Source organism: Pipra filicauda, unplaced genomic scaffold (assembly GCF_003945595.2).
Source record: "Pipra filicauda isolate LSUMZ 115617 unplaced genomic scaffold, ASM394559v2 scaffold58_size5111680_pilon, whole genome shotgun sequence".
In the NCBI taxonomy this organism is placed as follows: Eukaryota; Metazoa; Chordata; class Aves; order Passeriformes; family Pipridae; genus Pipra; species Pipra filicauda.
Genome location: NW_024104742.1, coordinates 2,657,526 through 2,679,977, shown reverse-complemented (window position 1 = coordinate 2,679,977; position 22,452 = coordinate 2,657,526). Strand labels below are relative to the sequence as shown.

General features: G+C 40.2%; 1 protein-coding gene and 1 long non-coding RNA gene across 7 annotated transcripts in view; both read right to left on the bottom strand.

Moving 5' to 3' along the window:
* GRIA3 (glutamate ionotropic receptor AMPA type subunit 3) overlaps window positions 1–3,647 on the bottom strand; it is a 146,281-nt gene extending 142,634 nt beyond the window's left edge. For 4 of the 6 annotated variants that reach the window (XR_005565953.1, XR_003539858.2, XM_027716384.2 and 1 more), the window contains exons 1-2: window positions 3,213–3,410; window positions 2,204–2,362 (exon numbers count right to left, since the gene is read on the bottom strand). Coding sequence is in view for 4 of the 6 variants with exons in the window: in XM_027716384.2 (XP_027572185.1) it covers window positions 2,204–2,362; window positions 3,213–3,303 (250 nt within the window). In the remaining 2 variants the exon portion in view is untranslated. Of the gene's footprint in view, window positions 1–2,203; window positions 2,363–3,212 lie in introns of all 6 variants that reach the window. The other 2 variants (XM_027716383.2, XM_027716382.2) reach the window with 1 other exon arrangement.
* An 850-nt stretch (window positions 3,648–4,497) lies between these two features.
* Window positions 4,498–22,452, bottom strand: part of LOC120324556 — a 247,636-nt gene continuing 229,681 nt past the window's right edge. The window contains exons 6-8 of the long non-coding RNA XR_005565947.1: window positions 9,714–9,866; window positions 5,452–5,858; window positions 4,498–4,657 (exon numbers count right to left, since the gene is read on the bottom strand). This is a non-coding gene — a long non-coding RNA (uncharacterized LOC120324556). The remainder of the gene's footprint in view (window positions 4,658–5,451; window positions 5,859–9,713; window positions 9,867–22,452) is intronic.

The window sequence follows — 22,452 nt, the reverse complement described above, 5'->3', positions numbered from 1 at the left end:
ACAATATATGCTTATCTCCAAGTGAAGTAAAAACGTTGTGGAAAGAATTCCTTCATGGATGTGGTAACACCCTGAAATTATCTGCCACTCCACTAGGAAGCGAGGATGTGATTAAAGGTACTTAAGCTGGAATGTTAACTAGGTAATGGGACAAGCTTTTAGTTCATCCTAATGCATTGATACACATGAGCGTTCTGACTTTCAAAGACAATTGCTTCCAGATTCAAAAGACCAAATGTTCTGCTATTTTTTTTAATGTATTTTGAGCTACTGGAAACCTATGACTGGTGACTTGGACTCACCAAATTTTTCCTAACAACAGTATCATGAGATGGTTGACATAGCTATGGACAAGGTCACCTTTTCATTTTTTTTCTTCTGTTTCTTTTTGCACATCTTCTACTTTTAAATAGGTTACTGTAGGTTCATGTTTTCTGGTCTGCAGTTCCTCCAGAGATTTAAGTTTTCCCAATTTTACTACACTGGTAATATGGATGTTGGACACGCAGCCCTATAGTACAGAAAACAATCTCACTAAAATAACCACAGCTTTAGATAAGCAATGACAAAAATCATTAGATGTCCGAAGATGAACAGCACACTGACTAAATATACTGACTGCCCCTAAACAAGCGTATGGTTCACTTGTCTTGGTGGGATCTTTAAAGAAGTGCGGGTAGAACTTTTAAAAAACAATTAATAATTAATCACCTAAGCAGTTCAATGTATTTAGTTTAAATCCATATAATTGATATTTAGGAAAGTGTGTTTGAGATACAGCCTCTTGAAGGGATTACACTGATTAAGGATTAATAGTCTGATGTTTGTTGTAAGAGCTGTTGAGGCTGGATAGGATTAGTAAAATAAGATGCAAAGTAGAGACACGCTTTTATTTACCATTTTTTTCACTTTACCAAATATTTTTATTGAATACTACATAATTAACCCCTCTGCAAAACTTTTAAAGGTCCTAATTCAAAGCCCTTTGAAAAGCGTAATGCTGCACTAGCAAGAAGCAGTCACATGGGGGATATGTTAGAATATCAATCCAAAATTTGTCCAAATATTTCCTTATTGGATATTTTCTAACCATCAACTTTCTCAGAATATACAGTGGGACAGAGGAATATAAGAACTATTCTATCCCCAATAACAAAAAAAATAAAGAAATAAGATATTCAAAACATGAAATTGTTTTAAAGTAAAAGATATAAGTTTTCTGTACTCTAGTACTTCACTATATTAGTACAATGCTTCCTGTTTGAACATTTTATGCTGTGAATATAAACCTGCATAGTGTGAGAGGAAACCTGTTTCAACACAAAGTTACTACGTTGCATTCAAAGGTCCTTTAGATCATGTACAGACATAAATCTGCACATTGCAAAGTGCATCAACTAAGAGGACTCCTTTCATTTTCAAAGGTTCAAAATCAAAATTGTATAGAACTGAATTTGGAGACATCAGTAAAACAAATATCCAGGAACTACTATTGGTAAAGGAATGCTTTTTAAAATGCAGAACACGCACATCTCTTTCTGAAAGAGATTTCGCATTTTAACACCACATTAGCAATACTTAAAGTTCTGTTTTGCATCTTCTGTTAATAAAAGCTGAGATTATACGTATGCACTGCTTGTGCAAAGCTATTTCTCATAATGCCAAGCGTTCTGATCCCATTTTCTCTCCCCTCAGCTCTAACGGTATCTGTCAGTTTACAGTCAGGCTCCTCAGCTTTTCACAGGACTCGCACTGTAAGAAAACAACTCAGTATTTCAGGGCAGAGGAGGCAAATAAGCCCCTCTAGCTTTGTCCCCTCAAGGTCATGTCTAAACAGTTGTTTCTGATCTTTTCCTACATGGCACTATATGCAAATTATGCCTTTTCACACACCCAGGTTCCAGCCTCAACAGAAAAGGGATCTTCAGCGGCAATTCACTGATCACAGCTACACAGCACTGATATACCAACAACATGGTTGTTTTTCTGGAAAACAAAACTAAAGGGATGAAAAGAAGCGGTGAGAGAACTTTTCCTAAGGTACTATTCAACCACATAATGCTGCAAATCTACTAAACCTCAAGTCACTGCACACATTTGTTGCACTGTATTACATGACTGAGAACTCCAGGCTACCAGGGAGAAACTGAATGTAAAGATACATAACAAATAAAAATCTTTTAAAAACCATGTATTTACTTACAAGCATTTGTCACTGAAAAGCTGTTGGAAGAGTCCAAGTGATCTACATGATAGTTCAAATGGAAGGGCTTTTCTGTGGTATTTTGGTTTGTGTTGTATAACTGCACAGCAAATCGAAACGCACTGTGCTCCTGAACAGTGTTCCTCATGAAAAGTCCACCTAGGATGGAAAAAAAAAGGATAAAAATGGAAAAGGTATTTCAGAATGGATTTTGAGGAGAAACAGTGCCAATAAGTTACATTTGCATGCTGCACACTGCAGGAAAGAATGAAAAGGAGCAGGCTGAACCTGAGCACATAACTCTGACAGATCACCTACATGAAATACATATTCCAAGCCCAAAGTTAGGCTTTTAAAGCTACACATCACATCCAGCTGCCCCCGAGCGATGGGAGTCACTGGGAGCTGCAGGTGCACCTTGAAAACCAGGCCACTTCCACACGGATGCCCACACAGAGCTTTAAAAGTCTAACGTGGGGGACCGTGGCTCCTAAATCATCTCCAGACTACCGAAATATCGCCACTGTAGAGTTATGTGCGAGGACACGGCGGCGTGGCAAACGTGCGGTTTCACGGTCTGGTGGAGCGATAGCACGGCCGAGCCAAAGGATGCTCCGAGGGACGGCAGGGAACAGCCCCCGCTTCACTCGCTGCCCTCAGCCTCACGGCTCCCTCGGCCCCGGGTTTAGGGCACGTCGCTACAGATTCCCGCCGTGACTCTCTCACATTATGTGCTCCACGGGATGTGCCGCTCCAGGGCACGGTTCCGCAGAGCGCGGACCCGATCCCCGCCGCTGGCAGGGGAGCGGGAGCCCGGCGCCGCTCGCAGCCGCCCGCCAGCGCAGCCCCCGGGCACCGCCGCTGCCTCTCGCCCTCAGCGAGGGGAAGGAACCGGAGCGGGGCTGGCTCCCTCCCGGCGGCGCCCGGGCTCGCCCCCCGCTCCCCTCCGCACAACTTCCCCTCGGCTGGCGGGGAAGGCGCGGGTCGCGGTGCCGCGGCGGGCGCTTACCTATACTGATGGTGTTGGGGAACCCCGCCAGAGCCTCCCCCAGCAGCCCCGCCAGCAGCAGCAGGAGGGTCCGGGGCGCGCTCTGCCCCATTTTCTTCAGCCCCTGCGGTTCAGCCCCTAAACCGAAACTGGCGGCACAGGCATGGGCGCAACTGGAGACTCGGAGCGGTGTCAGTGGTGGTGGCGATGCTGGCGGAGGTGGTGGGGAGGATGGTCCCCCTCCTTTCTTCCCTTCTTCTTTTTTTTTTTTTTTCCTCTTTCCTTCCCCAAATCCCTCTGCTCTCGTCTTCACCCCAGCCTGGCAGGGCTCATTGGCTGCGAGATTGCCTTTCTCCCCCCCGTCTCCAGCAGCCCCCCCCCAGCGCAGGGACTTCCCCCAAAGATGGTGGGTAGCGGAGCCGGCGAGGCTGCTCCGCCCGGGCCGGGAGGGGGTTATCGATCAAACTTGGCGTGAGGCGGGCTGGCAGCCGCTCCGCTCCGCTCGGCCCGCCCGCCCAGCCCCGGCGCCGCCGTCTCCCGGCCGCGGCTCCGCGCTCGGGGCTGCGGTCGGCGGGAGCGCACCGGCCTCACGTGGGGCGGCCCCCGGGCTGCAGCTGCCCCTTTAAAGCTGCATCGCCTCGGTGTGTGTGTGAGTGTGTGTGTGTGAGAGTGCGGTGCGTGCGCCTGTGGGCGGGCGGGGGAGGGAGCGAGCAAGGGAAGGAGGGGCGGGAGCCGAGCCGGGCTGAGCCGGGGCCGGCAAGGGAGGCCGGGCGGGTGAGGAGAAGAGGGCGGTCGGGTCCTGGTCGTGCCCGGCGGGCGGTGCGGGCGCCCCAGGACCGCGAGCCGAGAGGCGGCAGAGGCTCCTCGGGGCCGGGGGCGAGAGGCCCGGTGAGGGCCGGGGCAGGCGGGCGGCGCTGGGCCCCGCCTGAGGGGAGAGCCGGGAGCGCACGGGCTGCCGAGGGAGGGCTGGGAAGGGCCACAGCAAGGGATGCCCAGGCGCTTTCCCGGAGGGGCTGCCTGCCTTGCGCCCTAGTGCTCCCCATCCCTCCTCCAGTGCCAGCGCCTCGGCATCATCCGCCCACTGTGCCATGAAGTGAAGAAAGGCAAGGAAGAGTTTAATCCCACACTAGGGAATATTAGGTCCTTCCCAACCAGCTCTAAAGGAAGGAACTCCAACGGAGTCTCCCGGTTTCATCCCTGGTGCTGTAGAAAGGCAGGACATGTCTGAGCTGCCCCAGCACAGAGCACAGCACGGGCAACCTGATGGGGAGCAGCCAGGTGTGTGCCGGACATCCCGCGTACCTGGAGCACCAGTCCTGAGCCACTTGCTCTGCACATCCACAGGGAGCTGTTGTGCTGGGTTGAAGCTGGGTTCTCTGAGGGGTTAGTCTTGTACCCATCTCCTTGAAACCTCCCTGTATGGATCCTGCAGCTCTTTTCTTTCTGCTGCTTTGGGGCTCACAGAACTATACAAAATGTAGAGAGAAAAGAGATATTAGGTCAAGTAGTCCATCTCATAGGCCCAGCAAAGACTGTTCTTCCCTTAATGTTTTACCTCTGATTTCAGCAGGTTGCTTTACCTTAGTGTTCCTCTGCTTTCTTTTTTAAATCTTAATCTTAGACTCTGGCACTGTTTGGGTCTATGTTCAGTTCTTTCAGGGATAATATTAAATGTGGTTGGCTTTGCATTTGCAAAATAATCAACCAGTGCCACTGGCTATAGTGTCATGTAAGTGGTCAAGACAAGATTGTGGCAGGTTACTGCACATATGCTAATGAACAACATCAGAGATGCAAACCACTACCCTTGAGGGAAGCCAAAAGCACAGGTGAAGAGCAGGGCATCACAGTCATGATGCAGGAGCATAACATATGGTTTTAGTGACATATGTGTGACACCTACTTACCCCGAGGTGCATAAATTGGTCACTACCTATTGTGTTCCTTTATGAGAATCATACCCAAAAGATGAAGTCTGTTCCAGTTCAGGCAGGGGCAAGGATAAGGCTGTGAGGTGGATGATAATGTTCCCTGTTTAGATTGTGATGGCAGGTGTCACTTTATCTCTTTTTAAGAAATGGTCATTTGTATGGACAGGTGGGTTAAGGTTCATCATTACATCCATGGTACTCCTGAAGTTCAAAGCACTCTATGCATATTATCCATGAATTCCTGGAAACATCTCCATGAAGCGTGATTATGTTCTTCCCTTACAGATGTAAAAACTTAAAAATCAGGGAAAGCAACCGGCCCAGCTCACCTAACCGGGAAGTTTCAGACCCAGGATTAAGATCATGAGCAGCAGCCCAGTTTCACTGTAGAGCACTCTGCTCCCAAATGTCCTTTGGTAAGGATAGCGGATCTGAAAACTACAGACAGGCACAGAAAGTTTAGACATTCAAGATAGTTGTCAAAATCACATTTTTATAACCAAATAATTTATCTTTCCGGTTCCAAACTACTTATCTTTTCCTATTTTGTACAGTGCCAGCCTATTTCTAATGCATTCTTCACAAAGTCCTGCTATCCTCTTTTTTTTTTTTGTGTCCTTTGCTAGCGGCCCTACTTTCTTCCTGTTCACTTGCTCTCACAAAGTTCTTCTCTCCATCCCTGCAGCTGAGTATTCCAGTCTGACTGCCACCTGCCACACTGACAGCTGATGGTGCACTGAAAAAAATATGAAAGAAATTATGTTTAACATTATAGGTGTTAGAACAAGAGAAGAGATAAAATAGGCCTAAATGAATGTGGCATGTGTCAGTCTCGGTTTCAAACACTGCCAGTAGGGTGGGTACCTTATCTCCAATAAAATGGTGCTTCACAGCCTAATCTCCAAATGGACAGTCTTGTGATAATCCAAAATACATCTGTGCTAAGAGACAAATGAATTTTCATTATCACACACATTTTTAATCCTGAAGCCCCTTGTGTGTTGTTATTATTGTTGTTATTATTAGCATTTTCAATACACACTTTGCTTGTTTGCTTATGCAGTCTGTTTCATGGCAGTCTTTGCAGATACAAATGGTACAGCAGCCATTCCATATGGATTTTGGAGAAATCCAAAGAGACCCCATCCCAGTTCATCTTTCTTACAATGAATCCAGTGTGTTCTAGAAAAAAATGGTAGGAGATTACTTGGCTTCATGTGGATATTAATGCCATGTAAATAGTTTATATACTTTGCTAGGGATGCTCAGTGACTCAAATTAATGAGTTCCATGGTAACTGAGGTCATACCAGATGCTTTCCCAAACCTTCCCTTACTAAATACAACCAAGATTTTGCAGGATAATCAAGCTTCATGTGTAGATGATCTGTAGTGTTCTGAGACACTGGGGATTCTGTGTACTATCTACCCATCAGGAGAAGGTAATGATTTATAATTAGCTAATGTGTTCTCCTTGTAATGTCTAATAGTAGATTAGAAAAATGCAATGGAATTTGGGACACAGCGTTCTCATTGTGCTTTCTGATGTTACTAGGCTAAACCCATAGTGTTAGCATAAAGTCACAGCAGAATCTACAGCAGGATTCTGTGACTGAAGCTTCATCTTAACTGCACTAAGCTGACTTTATCACTTTTGTCATTCCTTTCTCTAATTGTAAGAGAGATGCTCGGGCAGCAAGTTTTTAGAAATCATGGTACTTCTTCCAATATGAACCAAATCAGGCCATAATTGCCAACAAATGTTTCATGTGTCTTACAGCCTTTTTTGTTTGCTGGTTTTAAACTGGGTATTTATAAAAACAAGGGATACACAAATAACTGACCTTTATGTTAATGTCAGCATTTTGATTAGCTAAACTGATTATTCTACAGTAGAAAGTTAACAGATAGAGTGATAGTGGAGAGAGACAGAAACAAAGATGAAGAGGGATTCAGGGACAAGATGAGACTACAGATAAGAAGGAGTCAAGGGGAAAGTACAGTGTCAAAAGAGGGAAAATGAATACAGACATTACAGCTTCATACATTTTGGAAGCCATGTCAAAAGGACATGTAGTTAAGATTTGATTATATTATATTATGAGTGGCCATAGAACAAACTGTCGAAGCTCTCCTGTTTACCTTTCATTACCATGCAATAACAGAGACATAAAGTGAAATTAAAAAGCTGCAGACGAGAGACAGTTTAACAAATATTCTGCTGTGCAGTTTATAGCTAATCTATAAAGCTGTCTTCTACACAGTATTCTCAGCAAAAATAATTGTTTTTAAAAGTGTCAAATTTTATGTGAATTAGCAGAGTAAATGCATTAGACTAACTAGTAAAAAGCTATAGGGATTAATATTCAGAATTCATGGCAAAAAGTTGTTCCTGGTTGCCTCAAGAAAGACCTATTCCCTTATGCATGATGGGAGTTTACAGTGTGTCTAAAGCTCTGTAAAAGTTTTTTTTTTCTGGTCAGTTCTAGAGACAGGTTAGGAGACTGCTTGAATCATTGATTTGTTTTTATTAATTTTTTTCTAAGAATGGTTAACAGGCAAAATCCTGGAACTATGGAAATGTACAGTAGGTTTATTAGCCATACCATCAAAGCTAGAATTGTACCCTATACATCCTGGCAGAATAATAGGGTCTGGCACATAAGAATATGTTCTAGTACATGGAGTGATGATCAAGATTTGTATAGGAACAGGGACAAAGAGGGAACTTGTTCATAAATAATAGTCATTACTTCATTGCTGGAGTCTAATTCAACTTTAGGTAGCAGAAGCAAATTCATCCAGCAACTTTTATCAGAACTGAGCACGGACTGCTATGGTAATAACCTGTATCTATTACAATTGCACAACTAAGACACAAACGTGGAAACAGTCAGTACGTACAAATGTCTTCATATTTCTTGGGCTTGTGGTATCTTCAGGATACATAGTTCTAATTCTAAGAGCTATGGAGCTGCTGGAAATGTAGTGTTATTATAGTCCCATAATGTCAGAAACAATTTATATTACCTTCTGCTTTCCGATTAACTGTACACTAGGCACTGCTGGCATAACACAACCCTGCAATTCTTACTTAAACCTGTACTTTTGCTGTGCTCATCTGTATTTATTACATCAGGAAGCAGTAAATCAAATAAAAGGGTAATGGTAGCCCCTTTATACTGTTAATAAAGTGAATCCTCTCTCTTTTTATTATATACCTATGAATACAGTTTTCAAGCAATTGTGGGAGTTATATCCAGTTCATACCCATTTCAGTTGTGAAAGATATGACCACTGAATATTTAATTTTTGTATATAATTACTGAAATATACTGTTCTTAAAGACAATCTAGTTTAGCTCTAAGTAGTGAATAATTGCTTCAGATAATTGTTTGCCAATCAAAAGTCTATTTTCCTTCCAATGTGAATTTGTATGTTATCATAGCTCACCTCATCTCAGTTCAAATCTGCATTAGTGTCTTCTAATGAGAACATCTTTGGAAAACAACACATAGATTCTTAGAAATGAATGTTTAGACAAAAAGAATTTATGTTTTTCACTAGAGCTTTATGGATTTCAGATTTGTTCTTTTCCACTTGATCAGACAGAGACTCCTACCCTCCCTTAAGCCAACAGTCTGGTAAAGTTTCAGAGTTGACATTCAATTCTCTTCTAATTTCAAAGAATCTGTTTTACTTCTGGAGTGAGCCTTTGCAGCACTAGGGTATGGAATCAACTTTCTTTTTTTAGAATTCATTTGATTCATATAAATAAGGTATTAGTTAATATGGGAAGGATATTAGACAGAAAATGAACTTTAATCTGTCTCCTTTAGTCCTGGGGAATATAGTGTTTGTGGAGTATTGGTCTCTCCCTTGCTCTGTCACTGCCCAAGAAATATCACTTTGAATGTGAAAAGATCCTCTTTTGCAACTTGTATGGAAAAAAAGCATCTCCTTAGAAAACAGCCCAGAATCTGAGAAGGCAATAGAGAAAAATCATAGGAGGAGAGAGATATCCTGTTGCAACACTGTAGTGTAGCCCACAGGCTGGACGTTTTGATCTAAAACTTTTTGATTTTTTGATTTGCACTAAAAGATCTAATACTTTAGAGTCTTTAAATCATACTTTGTCATATTGGGAAGGACTTGCAGTGTCCATCTGCACAGATGAATTTCACCCAACGTGGTTTGTTTCATTGATTTCAGTGAGATAACTGAGAGCACAAAGATGGCTACAGTTGTACCCTTAGGTTGATGTGAATAACACAACATGGTACTGATAATCTCCAGTGTTCAGGAGACAAGCAAATCCTTCAGAAAGCCAGTGGCTTGTTTGAAAAGATGTGATATTAACAATATAGCCAATGTTAACAGAAGTGTTCTCATGCTTTATGAAACTTCCATTCCTGATTAAAAGTTGTTTGGTTTTGTAAGTCACACCTTGTAGCAATTGTGCTGGATCTTGGTAATTACAGTATAAAACTGATTGACTGTTTGATTGCTCTTTCAGCACAACAGAAGGCATAAGAAGTGAAAAAAAAAAACCAAACACAATTGCAGAAAGGTTTTGTAATAGAAATTCTCACCTTACATCAGTTTGAAGAGTCTTAAGCATTTTCCAATAGATCTGCAGTGGTCCTTATACAGCAAACTGAAGTTGACTGACAATAGCTTACTCTTCTTAATTACCTTTTGCAGACTCTTCAAAAGCAGCCCATGTGTTCTAGGAGTCCACAGACCTGATTTACAGGAAAAGAGATATTAATTTATTATCATCTGTTAAATGTTGTTTTAGTATCAGCTTATCCTGAAACTGCTCTTGAACATGTGAACTGCTAGAATCCTCTTTTGAGTTCTCCTGGGTCCTCATAAACACTCAATAATAGCCAAGCACTCAAGCACTAACATGAAGGTAAGATCACTGCTATCACTGAACATCTGTTTCTAGAAACTTTGTCTAAGCCATGATGTTGCTAAAGCATCCTGCTTTTGATGATGAAGCTCTGTGTTGTTTATACAGCCATTAATTTCAGGAAGTTTGAAAGCAGATTTCACAGTGTAACTACTCAGACAAAGTCCAGGAAGAGGCACCCATCTACTTGGTGTTCGCTGTCCCACAGTTCTTAGTGTTGCTTTTCAAAAACTGCATCAAATCCTCATCCAAGGTAGAGCACCTTAGATGAATGAAATAAGTTCTACTGTGGAGTGGTATAAATGGACTCTGTTTGACTTTTCTGCAGTGTAAATGCAGGGATTATATCTTGCATGGCACAAAGATTCTGATCAAGGCCTGCACACTAGTGAGTGGTCTGAGTAGTGGATTTAACTCCCTTGAGACTACAGTTTAGGCAGAAAATTCCTTTCATTTAAAAATGATTCTATAATCTTGAGTTTACCATTTGTTTTTACTGTTTAGCTGACTTGCATATGTACCCCATGAAGAATCAGGTTTCAAGAGCAGAAAATTAAATGAAAAAAAGAAGCACTGTGATTTTTCTTGGTTCAAATTATTACTTTATCTGTTATATTGCATTCTAGATATTACAGATATCAAATGTGATTGTTCCCCTTGCTACCACAGGCCCCTCTGGTGCTACAGAGAACTGTTCAGAACATGAGCACCGTAACGGATGCTCAGTCTCAGATAATAATTTATGTCTCTTGGCAAATAGAAAACAGTGAATGCAAATCAAGCCAAATCCTTCCTTTCCATGAGTCAGATGCTATTTTCTTGGTACTTGGGATGCAGTAACCAAGAGTTTAATCTAAAAACCATTACATTCATTAAGCACCATTCTGTTGACTTGAATGGTCTTTGAATAAAGCTAATGGCCTATTTTGTTCCTACATGTCCATAGTGTTGAGGTACAAGGGAGACTAGGGAACAACAGGAAAGGCAGGACTAGAATTTTTGTATTTGAAACATTTCATAAAATATTTGTTCATTATACATTGGAAAGTATAAAATAAAAAACCATGGAGTTTTTTTCTTTTTTTTTTTTTTTGAAGGAAAAGGTGGCAGAGAGGTCACTTTACAGCTCTACCTTGAGACCTGTCTATATAAAAATCTCTCCTTTTCAGAAACAGTAGCTCTGCCCCTTTACCTAGGTTATGACACTGACTGAGCAGCAACCAACTCCACAAGTACTTTCACAGTGATTAACCAGGTAATTAAATCCCAAAAAACAAGACAATTCAGGATTGTCTGTAAGACCTTCTTGTTAATCAGCTGTAGGTAGTTATGAGAAGGCTTAACTAAGAAGTAACCAGTCTTACACAAGGTTTCTTTGGGGCTGTAACACATTAAGTGTGATGTAGCAAGTTAAGGAGGAAATGCAAACACATAATTTTAGACTTAACTTTGAAATTTCTCACTTTTGTGCTGCAAGGCAGACCTTACACATTAGTTTGACATATTGTTGTTATTTGCAATGTAATCTTATATAATAATTAACTCCAACTGATCCACTGCAGTGCTTTAGCAAAGTATTGAGGCCTATTAAAATGGACTGTGAATACACAGTTGTTTTCCTTATTTCTAATATAATTATGCAGTTGAAGGGGAAAAAAACCAGATTAATGGGACGGCGTTGCTAAATAGGGTCCCTTGGTGCTGTAAATTTCTGGAGTGCTGTTATAAGGTTTTGAAGTATTAAGTATATATGAAAAGTGACATGCTGGAAATCTTTTGGAAAGCATTTGTTTCTGTTATTCTTTAGGGAAACATTCTGCTGTCAAAGGTGAAATCCAATGACAGCAGCACCAAAGGGTATGTTTTCACTGCAAGCTTATTCATAGCTTTAGGGCCACCTCATTGCACCAGCATCACACAATCCCTTATGCCTAAATATACATGAACTTTGAACCTCGCTTTGCCGCTGGAGCTGAATTCAACTTCCAAGTAGATCAGCACTCCTAAAGTTTTCAGTGAGGAGTTTGGCTTTAAGGCACATATGAAGTCATATGTTTGCTGCATACATGTGATTGGATTATGGATGCAGTTTGGAGGATAAATATTCTCTTTTATGGACTTACTAATATATTGAGAGCATGAAAAGCAAATATCTGCAGTAAGCAAGGAGGAGACAGGGCATTATTCTAATTGTGTATGAATTGGACCATAGCGAGTACAGTTTTTCAAGCTTTGCATCTTCTGGGCCCTGTAGTTTCTGAATCATTTATCTCCCACTTGGCTCTTGCTAGAAGCTACCTGCCAGTTTCTATACCTCTAGTCAGCATTTGACCCTTCGTTCCACATGCTCTGTCTCTTTTTGCAGAAGAATGCTGAAAGATGTCACCTCAGCAGGCTGCATTGTTGTAGATACAAAGTCTAGCTGTAAAATATGGCTCAGAGTGCCAGGAGTTGTCTCAGCTCCTGTTCAGTCAGCAGTCAATGGCACATCTGTGTACAAATAATTACCAGCCTAGTGATGTTTCTCTAAAAGGGCAGTTCACATACAATTTCTGGGGAGAGGACACTGCCTGACTAGGAAAAAGAGGCTTGGGGATGACACTGTAATTCAGAGAATAAAACTAATTCAGAAAAGGCAGAAATTGTTCTAGAACAGTCCATGGGTCAATATCTAAAGAAACTCCAGTCAGTGACAATTAGCAGCCTGAGAAATACCCATGCAGACCTACTTGTCAAACCCAAATAAACATCAGGCCATGATGGATGTCTCCACATAAGCACAGAACCATGTGAGGGTGATCATGCACTCTAGATATGTTCTGCTGTTTTAGCTCAGGCCACAGCCCCCTCGACTGCAGCATGAGCTTTACTCAAGCTAAAAGAGCTATTTCACATTGGAGATGACATTGGGAACTTAGTAACTGCTGAGATTTGTATTTAAAACAAGACCAGAATCCAGCTGTTTCACTTGTTCCCAGTGAATGCATTTTCCGTACTTTGCACAATAATGAACCAAAATTCAACTAATTTCTGCATATGTTCAGTATGCAGTATATATACCAGTTTTTTCACAAGAGATTATTCCTGTAGTTTTTGTATTTACAAATAGTCATTTGGCCATCCCCATAACTTTACATTCACATATGCCTCCTTGATTATGATACATTTCAAATGAGCTGATAGTGATCTTCTAAAATAGATACATGAAAATAATTTTCTCAGAACTGCAGCCGTAAGCTAAAACCTCAAAGATCAGCTGACAGCACTTCTCACATCCGTCAGCAACACTCATTTTTGATGACAAAACATAACTAACATTTCCAAAATTGGTTCACTGGGGAAGATCTACTCTCTGAATTTAGTTGGTGATCATCAAAAGGTTTTTGCTGAATTACTGAGGTTTTGGAACATACAAGACCACTTAGACTACTCAAGCCAACGGGAAGCTGAATGGCAGCTCTTGGTAGCAACAGCATTTTTCAAAGTTCACAGAGTGCCTCAAGGTCATCAGGCTAGATCTGATTGATTAAATCTAGAAATATAAAAATGTAAGCTTGAGATAAAGTTCTGGTCCCATGTACAGTGAATAAGATACCATCTTTGACATCAATGAACATCAGACTGGATTCCAAGTCATTAGATGACATGTAAAAAGAAGGAGGAAATACTATCCTAATTTTATTTTGATTAGGCCACGATCATCACATCTAAAAAGTCCATGCAGTACATATGTGTGTACATTGCCCACAACAGGAAATATATTTCTGATTCAAAAGGTTGAATGCTTCCAACTGACCCAGAAATAAATACTTCACAGCAGCTTTGTGAAAACAGCATTGTGGAATCCTATGTATCTCTTGATTACTTGTACCAAATATATTCCTTTTAAGATTAAAAATTCACTTAAACATTAAAATGTTCCCTACCTCTGGATTCAGATTATTAGAAAACTGTCTATATTCTCTCCAACCCTTACCCCCTTTGCCTAATGCTTTTCAGTGCTTCAAAGACATTGATAAGTATTCTCTAAATAGTCTAATTTTCTAAAAAAAAAGATTAAACCAAAAAGCCTTGCAAATTTTGGCAATGTACTTCCATCTTCAGTAGATCTTTTTGCTGAAGAAAGCATTACAGACCTCGGGATCTGTCCCTACAGTTTGTATGCTAAGTACTGAAATCATACAATAACAGTGTAGGAAGCCAAAAAGAATATAGATAGAAGCAAAGGGTTGGTAATATTTAAATATTTTGGTTGTTCAGCTATAGATTCAGACACTGAGCACAGATTAACTGGATTTGGAGCTATAGAAACAACTGTAACACAGCAAGGTCAGGGCTGAGTGAAGTGACTAGAAATCGATGAAATGTGTGAAGGACTGTGGGGGAACAGGGCAGTTAATCGTTTCAAAACTTTACCCTGTAAAATGGACTGTACAGGATCAATGACAGAGGAGATAATAAAACAAGCAGACTATACCTCTCTTCCATACAAAAATATGCTAGATTTGTGTTTGGTTTGATTAATACAGCAAAATTTGGCTTGCTAATTAATGGTGCTTTAATCCAAAGGTAGAAAAGTTATCTCTGGGAGCCTAGAGAAGGACTGTGCTTCATTTAGACTTCTGAAAACCTGTACAGATATTAAGTGCATATGCTTTGGGTGCAAGAAATGCTGACTGCTTGGCATCCATTTATTGGCAGTGGGTTATGCATTTACAAGCCCTTTTGCCTGCAAGCACCAAGGGATTAACAATGCACCAATTCTTTGAGCCTCAGGGCCTGATTCTGTATCACAGAAGTCAATAGAAGCTTTGTCATTGACCTCAATGGGCACAGGCTCAAACACTCAAAGAACACATTATGTGATACACATTTTTTAAAAAAGGCTTAGCAGTTTCGTGTTTGCAGAACCAGGGGTGACTGACTGACTGATATAAAGTAACTGAAATAGAGAGGTGAAAAATAAACTCTGATTCCCCACTTAGGCAACTGACTCTATATCTGAGCACAGTTTTAAAGCAGTCAGAATAACTGCGCTGAGTAGCTGCACTTTGCATTAGAGTTGAACTGTGAATAATACCTCCTGAAATAAAGTCTCTAATTTAGGTACCTGAAAACAATATAAATCAGTGAAAGCAGCAGAAGCTCTGTCACTCTGAGAAGCTTGGTGACTTCGTGGTGAAATAGAGATGCAGGAGCCTGTATGAAAGCAGGGCTAGATTAGAGAATTTTGGCTACTGTATACTCATGGTAGCTCTCCTCATTTCTCTGAAATTCCTTCATCTGCCTCCAGGAGTCTATCTTTTAAACGAGGTGCTGACATAAACGTGAGAAACTGCTAAAAGCAACTGTTTAGCACTATATTCATAGAGGTAAGCAAGTTAATGCCTGCATGTAATAAAATACATACTTTGTAACCACACATAGTCAAATGGCTGTGCTTTCACCTTCTAGCTTCAGAATCAATAAGAAACTCTTTCAGTTCTCCAAAATTTAATCTATAAAGGGAACAGCAGGGTCTGCATATACATATTCATGTGAAAAACCCTCCAGAGGAATTAAAGGCAATAGCGCTGTTCATCTTCCTTACATATGGAATGAATGAAGTATCGGCTCTCTAGGTTTTGTGTTACTGGTCACCTCCGTCACACCATGATTTCTGATCCATACCTGGATGATTTGCAAACACTGGCAAAACAGCTTTGTGAATACATCCAGTGAGAATGCTTATTTGCTCAAATCCTTGTGATATCTTGTTTCCCAAAAACAGTCTTGAGGGACAGAAAATTTATTCTGTTGCTGGCATCTGTAAAAAGGAAGGGGGGGATATGCTGCAGAAGTCTCCTCTTACTAGTAGGGGTTAGAGCATCAACTCCCAGCCACAAAGACCTTTTGTAATACCAAACCCCAAAACATTTTCTCAGAAGTCAGTGTGATTATCATCCCAGTGGTGCAGAATTTTTAATGCTGAGCAGCTAGTACATTTTATGAATTCATCACTTTGCTGTTGAACACTGGCATGCACTGATAGCTAGGCACAAAAAGCTCCAGCGCTGTACAGAAGTGGCATTCAGCCTTTGACAAGCGAAGAGCTACTTTGTCATCAAACAGAGGCTCACAAAACCATGAAAGAATGAACTGCATTTAAAATAGAGAAATGTGTGCAGGCAGTTTATGCGAGAGTTAATACACTGCTCCAAACAAGTCAGCAGAGTCTCCAGTCAGAGCAGCATTTCTGAGGGCACAGAGGAAGCCCCAGACTCATTGGCTTTCTGTCACCAGTCTCAGGAGACCCGTTCTGTGTAAGTCAATACAGTCCATAGGTGTGTGGGTGCACTCACACCTCTATTTTTTTTGTTTTAAATTGCCTAGGGGAAGCTGCCATATCACCTCCAAGACACTGTGTGATGTCTTAATCAAATGTTAGCAAGGAGCTTGAGACAGCTTAGAAGCCACAAATGGGATACAAAATACCAGGGCACCGAAATATGGCATCATCCAAGATAGCAATGACCAGCTTCATTTTTGTCTTGCTCTTTGCATGCTGTTCCTGGGTAGGATGCTCTCTTTATTGCTTATTTCTTCTAAATGGGTGTGAAAAGAAAGAACAAAGAAATACCTGTTAAGCAAGATTGTGGTTTTAATAGGACACTTTTAGTCTTATTTTATATATCTTTATGCTGTCCAGTTGCCTGCATTAGAATAGCAGCTGAACAGAAGCATGGGATTGCTGCATTCTAATCATCTCAAAAGCTTAGAGCATAAGCTTTTGCCATTTTTCAAATATGAATTTTGGTTACAACCCAACCTTGTCATCCTTTCATATGCAAACTTCCCACTGTGATCAGTGGGACTTCTGAATATTTAAGGAATAAACGGAAACTTGTTATTTTATCTCTTCATTTTCTAAACTGCTAGTGGAAAATTGTGTCAACCAGGGAGGGAGAGAAGGAAAAAGAAGAATATGAGGGAGTTAGATAGATAGTGCAGTGTGCCAAACGCTTCCCAATCACCCCCTCGGCGTGCTGCTGGAACACTGGAGCTGCAGCCAGAAGCCTTACATTTGCAAGTGCAATAGCTACAGTCCCTTAGGAGTAAGTTTTCAAAGACAGATCCCATTCACACATCCCATTACAAATAACAAATACTGTTGCAAGATTTAAGTGTATCGACACAAACACATACAGGATTTTTCTTACTCTTCTTTCAAAATATGGAACAGTATGTTCAGAATTCTCTTTACTGAAATAGCTATGCCCAATCTGAAAGGGTGAAGGGCACATTTTTAGTACCCATGGTCTCTATAAGATAAACATGAAACTCTAGCACAGCTGGTGCTTGACAGTGGATGTATTTGTCTCTTGGAATTTTGTGTTAAGGAGATTCCTTCATTAGTAAAAGAATCTTTTTAGTATTCATTCTCAAATTGCTTTTAATGCTTGATTCAAGGCAGCGCTTATTGCTAAATATGTTATCTTAACATAGTAAATTCCACCAAATGTCAATTGTTAACAGTGAAAGCTCTAAATGTTTGTTTTCACAGTTAAAGTCAGGAAGTAACAATGCATTTATTAGTGTTTCTTTTAGATAACCAAACATATTGACTTAACATTTATTTTTTATTAACCCATATTCCACATGCACACGTTTTTTATTTTCTTCTGATGTTTAAACTGCACTGTATTTCATCTCCAAAGCAATGAGGCTTTCAAACATAGTGATTTTCCCTTTTGAGCCTAGAAGGGAATTTGTTCTGGAATGGGGAAAGGATATACAAAAGGACTTTTAGAACTTAAATGGAACAGACTGCTTTGCCTGCCTTCTCGCTATGTTTATAGTATATGTTGTATATGTATATATTGTCTGATCCAATACATACAGTCTGATCCTTTGAGCTTCATGCCAACCACTACCATTTTATTACTGTCTAAATGACACATGAGAGGACAGAAGTGTCACTTAAAATACATTGCAAAGAGTTCTCTAGCTAGCTTTGAGATTTATTACTGTGTTGAGTGAGACTGAGGTTTTAGTGGCAACACTGCAAAGGACCCTGAAAGATTTGAGAAAATACAGTCAGTTTATGAAAGTGAAGCATGCATTCCTGTGAGCGTGGAAAAGATTAACTGAACTTCTGTCATTAACCTATATTTTTATGACCATTTCATGATGAGACAGAATTTAGGTTCTTTTTGTACTGAGATAAATAATTCATATAGCCAAAATGTTACTAGTCTCCTCTACAGTGAAAAATCTGTCAAGTACTTCCAACTAGTCCTTTTCATTATTATAGCCATTAATTCATACAGAATCAAACACCTTTCATGGCTTAAGTGATGACAGTTTCTAGTAATACTGAGAGAATAAAATTGGTCTTAGTATAGTAAGAGTTGCATAATTTGAATTCAAACTGAGATTTCTAAATCCTCTATCTATAAAACTAAATTTAACTACATAAACCAGGTACAGAGCACCTAATGTAAAGGACCTTTGGTCATTCAGTGATTGTTTAATACTTAGTTTTGCACTGTGCTTTCAAAGGTTGGACTCAATGATCTTGGAGGTCTTTTCCAACCTTAATGATTCTATGATTCCTTTTTTCATAGCCTGTCCTTTTTCCCCAGCCCAAAGCTAAACAAAACAACACTTATAACCTGTCTGGTTTAGCAATGACCTTATTTCTCATTGATCCTGAAGGTTCTACCATACTGCACACAATTAACAGTAATCTGGTGAGACTGTCTTCTGTAGCTAGTGAAAGCTTACAAACAATTTAATTTCAGTAATGTAATCTTAAATAACAATATAAAATTCATGGCACAAAAAGCACTGTACCTTCACTTTGCTGCAAGATCACCAACAAGCTGCAAAGGGAGAGATGAGCATGCTTTCCTTCCTCTCTCAGCGAGATAAGGCATTATGCACCAGGAAACAGGAGTTGTTCTTTTTCATCTGTCATGGCTCTGGATTGTCCACCTGCACTGTCAGGATGCCTACAGGATCAGCTGGATGACAGCTTGGTGAAGGTGCTTATGCTTGGTAACAAAATTCAGTTGGTCTTCCTGTGAAGAGCTGCTACAAACCCCACTGAGTCCAGTCTAGATGTGTTTTGTTATATCAGGACATAATAAAATATTTACTTCTGTTAATTTTGGCTGGTTTATTTGCTGAGTCCTTTGAAGTGGATTCCTTTCTGCTCCCATGGCTCATTCCTCAGGATTATTTGGTGTACTGAGATGAAGAGTTTTCTCAATATCATTCACACAAGGTAATGCACTGGACTTGCATGGCTGAGATTGGTTCTTAGCAAAGAGATTCAGGGATGCACAAGTTTAGGTCAGATGCTGGTGTCAAGGTTAAAGGCTATGATGATTGTCTTGAATGAATAATGCTGGAAGCTGATTCGCCTTTGGTCAAACTTTTTACAGTCAAGAAGCTTTTTGAACTTATCTATTATGGAACCCACAAGGAATTTCAGCAGTCCAGAACAGTTTCTGCATCGAGCAAGATATTTTCTGGCTTAGCCCTGTTATATGTTGTACACTGAGTTTGTTTTAGAGGCTTTTTTAATGCTGCCTCTGCAAAACAATTTCTTGCTTCAGCAGCTCTCAAACTTAAATTTTAGCCTACAGCACTCAGTCCAAAAAACACAGGACTAGCATGCAACTCTGAAGATCAAAGAAACAGTAATTTTGGATTCATTCACAACTATTTTAGGCTCTTAAAGGCAGTGGGACTAATAGTGGTTAAAAACTGTAGATAAGGGCTCTTGGGAGGACAATTTTAATACATTCCAGGTGTAACAGCGTTGAAGTCAACAGTTATGACATTTTTTAACTGAATCCAGTATGTTTATTCTGCAGAGGAAGTTTCCTCACACTATAAATCATTGTAAGATTAGTATTAATCTGACTGAAATGTCCTGAGCTATCCAATTCTGTGGTTAATTCTATTAGGCAGCATTTTCCACATGCTAGTTTGAAATGTTATCATATGAGTACAAATGTAAGCTTTTTTATTGGATTTATGTAAATCCTTTCTTCATTGAAGCTGTTGGAAGGGTTCTGCAGTTGCTGATGGGAACCACACAGCGAAACACATCACAAATACCTTGTAAGAGATGGGCTTTTCTTCAGAAGGTCCAAGACTTCCAAACCTTTTCCCTGTTATGGCATCACATGAGATGGCAGAAAGCTTTCTACCTGAGTCCAGTCTTAAGAAAGAATGCACTCTCAGACAGACACTAGGAATGAAAAGAACATGTTTAAATCCCTACTTATCTCTCTCATTTGACTGTTTCCTCTTTAGGTTGTGCAAACTTCAAGGGGTTCTCATCCAAATGGCTTTCATTTGTTCTAGTTTGTATTTGAGAATTGGCAGATTGAAAAACTCAGTCCTTACAGCTACACAGGTAAGGATGAGAGACAGAAAGTACAAGGAAATTCTGCCTGGATGCCATTATCCATACATGGATGCCACTTTCCATACCCGGACACCAGAGCAATTGGATTCTTTGATCTCAGAAAGGTCTTAATGAAAAATAAACTAACCCTGAAATTTTCGACTTTTAAGCATAATCTATTGTGGTTGGTTTTGTTTTGGGTTTTCTTCAGTTCATTACAGCAGGGCTGTGCTGGACACCCCAGGCTCAACTGCAATACTCAGTACAAAAGAGGAGAGCTGCTTGCCTTCCAGCACAGGAGGGGACCCACTGGCTGCAGGGGGCACCTACACTTGGAGTCAGAGTGCTTTGCTGGGGCCTCCATATCTCAGAATAACAGGCTTTTCTTCAATGAATTTGCCAAGTCTCCTTCCTAAAGGTCAAAGAAAAAGCTTATTCTATTTTCTGCTGAACTTGGTGGACCTTTTAAAACACATTATATTCATTCTTAGTATATGTACTATAGGTATTGAACATTAGTTGACCTCAGTCACAGAAGACTCAAGAAAATAGTCCTAGGGAAGTATAAAGGCTAAAGGTTAATTACCACACCTGAGATCTAGACAATTTTGTAAAATTTGTTCTTATTTATTTAGCTGTTTTTAATTCAAAGGCAATGTTCTATTTGGATGTGGAGATTCAAGTAACACTTTCCAAAATATGAAAGGCTAAATGCCACATTTACAATTGTTTCTGAAAAGGGTTGACCTTTATTAAAGTTACTGAGTAAATACAATTCCGAAGGTTTTGTTTCTCTTGTAAATTAAATGGTATGTTTGTAGATGGAAAGGTCAATTTTCAGTAAAGCTGAGCTTCAGAAAACATCACCTTTCTCAGCTAAATCAAAGGAGTTAATTAGTTTTACAGATGGAATACATAATATATAATTCTCTTATCTTTGCTTGAAAATCAATTGTTTATGGCATAAAGAGGGTACACTTGTCATCATTAGGTGTAAATGTTTGCTGCAGCAGCAAATATAGACTTAGTCTACCACACACTGCTTCATAAATGTGAGACACTGAGTTCCTCTGAGAGTGGTGTGTAGGGGAGTGTGTGTCCAAATTCTATCTGATACCAGATTTATTGTATACATTAAATGTATTCCAACTTATATAAAATGATAATAGTTTCTATCAACAAAAAATGCACTAGAAAAATTTTACTAGGCATTGATACTGCACTGAGAGGTCTGCAGTTTAATTCCTTTCCTCCTGTGCTGTCTTTAATTCAAATAAATTTTTTATATTTAGTAATTTTTACAACTATTTCTACATAAGACCACAAGTACCCATTATTTAGCATCATCTGAACCAGTTAAACACCTGGGTACAGTAACTGGAAGGCCTGGACTTTCCTGCCTGGGTTTGTGGTAGTTCTCATATCAGAGTCTGGAGCCTTTTGGGAAGTACTGAGCACCACACTGTCATCTTAGCTGTTCATTACAGAGGACATTGTTTGCTGCTTTGGATAGAAAATTATTGGACTAAGAGGCAGCACTTCCTGACTCTCTAACAGCCTTCAGCCTCTCTCTTTGTATGGCTTTCCAAAATCAAGGGAGAGAAGAGAACAATGGTTTTGCTGTCTCTACCATCTCTTTAAACCACCACATTACACACAGCTCAACTTTCCAGCAAGTTTCATGGGTGTCTCCAGAAGGAAGACATTTGAAGTCAGATATGTAGAAAATGTCAGAAGAATTCAGTCTTCACTGAGATGCACCACCACGGCAGAGTGACTGCAAGTTGGGTTTCTTGTTTTATATCTACTGAGAATATCAAGAGATTTTTTAAGGACCTTACACTCCTTGATTTGGCCTGATCCTGTAATTTTTTCATAAAGTGCTCTAAGTGATATTTAGGGACTATTATTATTTACAGCTAGATATTATTTATATCCTGTTTATACAAATCTTGTCTGATAAACTTCCCCATAGAATAGATTCTTTAGGACAAATTCCACGTGTACCCTT